Source organism: Rhinolophus sinicus, chromosome 3 (assembly GCF_057876585.1).
Source record: "Rhinolophus sinicus isolate RSI-liver-muscle chromosome 3, RSI-T2T, whole genome shotgun sequence".
In the NCBI taxonomy this organism is placed as follows: domain Eukaryota; kingdom Metazoa; phylum Chordata; class Mammalia; order Chiroptera; family Rhinolophidae; genus Rhinolophus; species Rhinolophus sinicus.
The window spans coordinates 89,753,780-89,760,337 of record NC_142503.1 but is presented as its reverse complement, the minus strand read 5'-3'; the positions used below and the strand labels follow the sequence as shown (position 1 = coordinate 89,760,337).

General features: G+C 42.2%; 1 protein-coding gene across 10 annotated transcripts in view; it reads right to left on the bottom strand.

The window, feature by feature from the left end:
* The window catches only part of ZKSCAN5 (zinc finger with KRAB and SCAN domains 5), a 38,123-nt gene that overhangs the window by 18,629 nt on the left and 12,936 nt on the right, over positions 1 to 6,558 (bottom strand). For all 10 annotated transcript variants that reach the window (XM_019718335.3, XM_019718338.3, XM_074328501.2 and 7 more), the window contains one exon: positions 4,451 to 5,059. In XM_019718335.3, coding sequence (XP_019573894.2) covers positions 4,451 to 5,059 — 609 coding nt within the window. The remainder of the gene's footprint in view (positions 1 to 4,450; positions 5,060 to 6,558) is intronic.

Sequence of the window (6,558 nt, the reverse complement as noted above, 5' to 3'; positions counted from 1 at the left end):
TTTCATCTACTAATCTCACTTCTGGGCATTTATTTTATGAAAATAATCCTGAATATAGAAAAAAGCATAAGCAAAGTTACCAGGACAAAAGAGAAAAAATTAGAAGTTCAACAGGGGAACAGCTGAGTAAATTATGATGCCTCCACACAATGGCAGATTGTCAAAAATAACAAACATGTCTCCACAGTGGCAGACTGTCAAAAATAACAAATAGGAGGGCCAAGCAACATTGGAAAAAGTGTATGTCTAATATTTAATTGTACCCTATGAGTACAACTATGTAAAAATAAGCTTATGAAAAAGGATAGGAGGTTCAAATATATGGTGATGGAAGGAGAACTGACTCTGGGTGGTGAACACACAATGTGATATATAGATGATGTAATACAGAATTGTACACCTGAAATCTATGTAAGTTTACTAACCATTGTCACCCCAATAAAATTTTAAAAAAAGAAAAGGGAAGAAAAATGACAAGAGGGAATACCCTATATAATAATAGTCTATTAGTTAGGATGGTGAGATTATGGGTGATTTTTTTCTTCTCCCAATTTTTTTCCTCCAAACTTCCTGTACGATTATTCCAGCATTTTAAAGTGAAATAACTAAATTGGGGAAAGAGGGAAAAAAGCAAGTAAAAGCCAAAATCCTCATTTACTATAATAGAAAGTCAAGCAAATTTAAAATATGGAATTGGGAGGGGCAACCAAGATGGCGCAGTAGGTAAAATGCTGTGCTTACCTTCTCTCACAACCACATCAAAATTACAACTAATCTACAAAACAACCATTATTGAGAATCACCTGAAGTCAAGCTGACTGAAGTCTTTCAACTTAGGATGCACAGAAGAAGCCACCTCCAGACTGATAGGAAGGGCAGAGACGAGGAATGGGCTGGTCCCACACCTGTGAGTGGCCATCAAAGATCGGGAGGGATATTTCGGCTGTGGAGGTCCCCCCCGCCCCCCCAGAAGAGCAAGAGGTCCCAGCCCTAACCCAGCCCTGGGTTCCAGTGCTGGGGAGAGAAGTCCCCATAATTTCTGGTTGTGAAAACCAGTGGAGATTGTGACTGAGTGAGACTGAGGGCAGCTGCGCTCTAAGGTGCTCCTCTTAAAGGGACCACACACAGACTTACCCACCAATGGAATCACTCACTCTAAGCTCCAGTGCTAGGGCAGGGGCTAGAGAGGTGGCAGGGACATATGGAGAGGAACTGAGTTGTCTGGCGGCTGATGGGCTGGAGAGGCGGCTTTCATTTGGACAGAGGAGCTCACAGAGGCCACTGTTTCTTTGCTGAGTCTTCCCCCTTCCTCGCATGTGGACACATAGCCGCCATATCTGAATCTCTGCCATTTGTTCTCCATATCCGGTGATTGGAGACCTGGCCTCGCCCAACTTTCGGGCACACCCAGGTCGCTTCCAGTGGCTTTTTTATGCAGACTGCCAACCTTGACTCAAGCTGCAGATTCTCTCAAAGGTTTGTGGAACCCAGACAAACAGCATCTCGCTTGAGCGTGTTCTGTGCCTCTGGCTGAGCAGCCTTAAGTACAGCACTAGTGGAAGCCAGCCTTGGTTCGTGGCTTGGCCTCTCAAGGTGCTTCCAAGCACAGCATGGCTGGCAGCCATCTGCGGATTTCTTTGTGGCTCCAGCCAGGAGGCCCCGGGTGGGGCACTGGGTTGTGGCTGAACTTGACCTACAGCGGATCCCCTCCAAGGTGGTGCCCCCAGTGGCCAGCTTCAAAATGAGCTGGAGTATTACCCAGCTGCCTCCAAGTATGACACACCTAAGGGGCCGATTGGGCAGGCACCAGAGTCCTGCTGAGGCAGATCCTGCTCTGTAAGATCAGCCCCTGCACAACAACTCTTCCACTGTCATCAAGGCCAGTCCTCACAAACAGTGAGTGAGCCCAAGAGTCAGTCCCTCACATTGATGTGCAATTATCAGCCAAGGCTCAACTACAAGAGGAGGCCACACACAACCCACACAAGGGACACACCTGGAGCGCATGGCTCAGGTGACCGGAAAGACTGTGCCACTGAACCCCACAGCACACCTACTACATAAGGCCACAAGACATAGCAGCCCTACCTTATACATAGAAACAAGCACATAGTGTCAGCCAAAATGGGAAGACAAAGAACATATCCCAAATAAAACAACAGAACAAAACTCCAGAAAAAGAACTAAGTGAAACGGAGATAAGCAATCTATCAGATGCAGAGTTCCAAACACTGGTTATAAAAATGCTCAGTGATCTCTGGGAGAACTTCAACAGAGAAATAGGAAGCATAAAAATGGAGATGGAGGGCCGGCCCAGCGGCTTAGGCAGTTGGAGCTCCGTGCTTCTAACTCCAAAGGCTGCCAGTTCAATTCCCACATGGGCCAGTGGGCTCTCAACCACAAGGTTGCCCAGTTCAACTCCTCCAAATCCCGCAAGGGATGGTGGGCTCGGCTCCCTGCAACTAAGATTGAACATGGCACCTTGAGCTGAGCTGCCTCCCAGATAGCTCACTTGATTGGAGCACGGGCTCTCAACCACAAGGCTGCCAGTTCGATTCCTCGAGTCCTGCAAGGGATGGTGGGCAGCGCCCCCTGCAACTAAGATTGAACATGGCACCTTGAGCTGAGCTGCTGCTGAGCTCCCAGATGGCTCAGTTGGTTGGAGCACATCCTCTCAACCACAAGGTTGCGTTCGATTCCCGCAAGGGATGGTGGGCTGCGCCCCCTGCCTCTAGCAACGGCAACTGCACCTGAAGCTGACCGGCACCCTCCACAACTAAGATTGAAAGGACAACTTGACTTGGAAAAAAAGTCCTGGAAATACACACTGTACCCCAATAAAGTCCTGTTCCCCTTCCCCAATAAAATCTTTTCAAAAAAAATTATTGAAAAAAAAAAAAATGGAGATGGAAATAATGAAAAAGAACCAGTCAGAAATAAGGATACAATAATGGAAATGAAGAATATATTGCAGGGAATCAACAGTGGATTAGATGAAGCAGAGGATCCAACCAGCGATATAGAAGGTAAAGTAGCAGAAAACCCCCAACCAGAACAGCAAAATGAAAAAAGAATCCAAAAAATTGAGGACAGTTTAAGGGGCCTCTGGGACAATATCAAGTGTACCTATATTCACAGCATAGGGGTACCAGAAGGAGAAGAGAGCAAGGAATTGCAAACCTATTTGAAGAAATAATGACAGAAAACTTCCCTAACCTGGTGAAGGAAATAAACATACAAGCTCGGAAGTGCACAGGGTCCCAAACAAGATAAACCCAAAGAGGCCAACACCAAGACACATCATAATTAAAATGCCAAAGGTTAAAGACAAACAGACAATCTTAAAAGCAGCAAGAGAAAAGCAGTTAATTACCTACAAGGGAGCCCCCATAAGACTAGCAGCTGATTTCTCAACAGAAACTTTGCAGGCAAGAAGGAAGTGGCAGAAAATATTCCAAGTGATGAAAAATGACATACAACCAAGATTACTCTACCCAGCAAAGCTATCATTTAGGATTAAAGGACAGATAAGGAGCTTCCCAGACAAGAAAACGCTGAAGGAGTTCATCACCACCAAACCAGTATTACAAGGAATCTTAGAGGGATTTCTTTAAGATAGGAGGGGTGGTAAGGATGGGTGAAAGGGGAAGGGATTAAGAAGTACAAATTGGTTGTTACACAGTAGTCATGGGAATATAGGGCATAGCATAAGAAATATAGTCAATAATACTATAATAACTAGGTATGTGCCAGATGGGTACTAGATCTATCAGGGTGATAGATGGGAATGGGGTTGGAGGCAGGGTGAAAAAGGTGAAGGTATTAAGAAATACAAATTGGTAGTTAATACAGTATGAGGAATATAATCAACAATGTTGTAAAGATCATGTAAGATGCCATATGGGCACTGGACTTATCAGGGGATAACTTCATAGACTGTGTCCAATGCACTACACACCTGAAGCTGAAGAAGAAGAATATTGAATGTCAACTATAATTAAATATACAGGTATATATAGTCACAGGATGTGGAGTACAACATAGGGAAGATAGTCAATGGTATTGCAACAGCTATATAAGACGTCAGAGAGACAGTAGCTTGGGGAAGGGGAGTTATCACTTTATGAGGGGTTTAAATGTCTATTATGTTGGTTTGTACACCTGAAACTAATTAAAAAATAATAATCATAAAAAATAAAATATGGAATTACCAGAAGAAATAGAGCTGAAAACAAGTACCTCTGGGGAAAGGGAAGTTGTGAAGATGGGGGGAGGGCATAGGGTTTTGCCTACTAATTTGACAATTAAAGAATAAATAATAATAAAATAGACTGTAATCTTTGCTCCATCCTACTGCTCCCAGCATCACAATCCATCAGTGCTATCATTCTAAGCTAATCAAATAATGTTTGCCTCCATTTATTCTCCGATACAAAGTCCTCACACGTACATCTTTGGGATTTTTCTCGAAAGTGGCGCTTCAGGTGCTCAATCAGATGGGAGTGCCGACCGAAGTTCTTCCCGCATTCGGTACATCCATAAGGTCTCTCTCCACTGTGTACACTGTGGTGCTGGACGAGGTGGGAGCTCACACGGAAGGCTTTTCCACACACCTGACATTTGTAGGGTTTCTCACCGGTGTGGACTCGCTGATGCTGAGTAAGGTGTACACGCTGATTATAGCTTTTCCCACATTCACCACACTTAAATGGTTTTTCCCCAGTGTGGATTCGCCGATGTTGAATGAAGTTTGAGGCTTGAAGGAAAAATTTACCACAATCATTACATTTGTGACCTCTCTCGGCATTTGTGTTTTGCTTATGGTTAATGTCTGTGATGGCACCAAAATCTCTTTTCTGGGAAGGGTTCTGCCTTGACTTGCCCACAGTGGGGCTTACCTGCCACCTTTCTACCATGCTGTGAAGGTCACTAACTTCTCCAAACTCTTGACTCTGGGGAACATTTCTTTCAGAGCTTCCTGATGTCATCCAGTGCGATTCAGCTTCATCAGAAATGTGCTTTACTATGAGTTCCACATTGTCATTTCTGGACTCATAATCTGAAACAACAGGAGGAAAATTTAGCTATTTCCTGCATTAAAAGAAAAAAAAAGGCCTAAGGGATACAGAATCACTATATGAAACCAACATGAGTGCGTGACTTTACAAAATGACTTTACAATACAGGGATGGGATAAAGAATATTTAAGCAGGAGACTGAGACAGGCTAAAAAAGAAAGAGCTGGCAAGAATGGCTCAGAGATGAGACTGGGAGAGTGGTCATTCTATTTAATGAAGATGACATCCTCTTGGTATGCTTCTTACATACAGTACCTGTTTGTGAATATCTGAGCAATATTAGCTAGTCTTAATTAAATCTGACATCAGGTTACACAGCTAACCCAGTGTTCACCTTCCTCTTCCTGTTTAGTCATAGCTTGGGGAAGAAAAGGGATCTTTCTAGCTTTTTCAATCCCCAAAGAATCTTAGTTTGGTATGAATTAGTCTAAAGGGAAAAAGGCATTCTTTCTACACGCAGAGAAGACCTACTACTGTCAAGAGCTAGCTTAATACTCAATAGTCATTGATGAATACAGATGTTTAAGAGACTACAATCAGTTTCCTGTGTAACTGAATCAGCAACATATATTTCACTCAAAACACTAACATTTAAAATGGTTTGCAAAGACAAATCTTCAGTAGTTAACAAAAAAATAGGGAATATTAATGTTTAAATGCTAGAGAGATAGGTCATGGCCTACTGAGAATTTTCTAACAATTTTTTTTGTAAAAATAAAAGCTGTTTTCAAATATCACATAATAATGGTAATAAAAGCTAACATTTGCTGAACACATACTATGGACCAGGCACTATGCCTTTAAGTGTTTTACAATTTTATGGCATTTAATCATTAAAATGACCCTTTGAGGTAGATAGTATTATTATCTTTTTTTGACAGAGGGAGAAGTTATAATTCTTGTACCATGAAGACAACTTTAATTTTAATTTATCTTCTAACCATTTTTACTTAATTATCTTCCTAAATAGAAGTTTTAATAGAAACAAACATGTAAACAAACAAAAAAGCTCTATCACAAAACCAGACTTCTTACATGTCTTTTCCTCCCGCATTCAACTAGGCAGGTAATCTCGACTATTGTAATATTTCATTTTCTCTTTCATTCACATCTACGCATGCTCACACATTTTATTCTTCTTAGAATTCTGTCCCATTCAACAAGTCAAACAAGCTCATGTCTTTCTTTTTCTGGGGGTGAATATGAAAAAAATCAGATTAGCCCAATGCACCTCTTTGAGGCAATTAACAATTGTCCTTTTCCAGAGAAGGTGATTATACAGGTTGTTATACCAATCAGTTTACAAATTTGCTTTTTTCCTCTTCCTCCATCTCTTCTCCACATATATGACAAGCTTTCTGTTGATTCTCCTGGTTTATCTGTATATTTGTCAGATAACTCAATAGCTCAGCTGAACTCACAGCTCAATGCTATGCCTGGCTGCTGAGTGATGCAATGTGTGTGTGTGATGGGGGGCAAT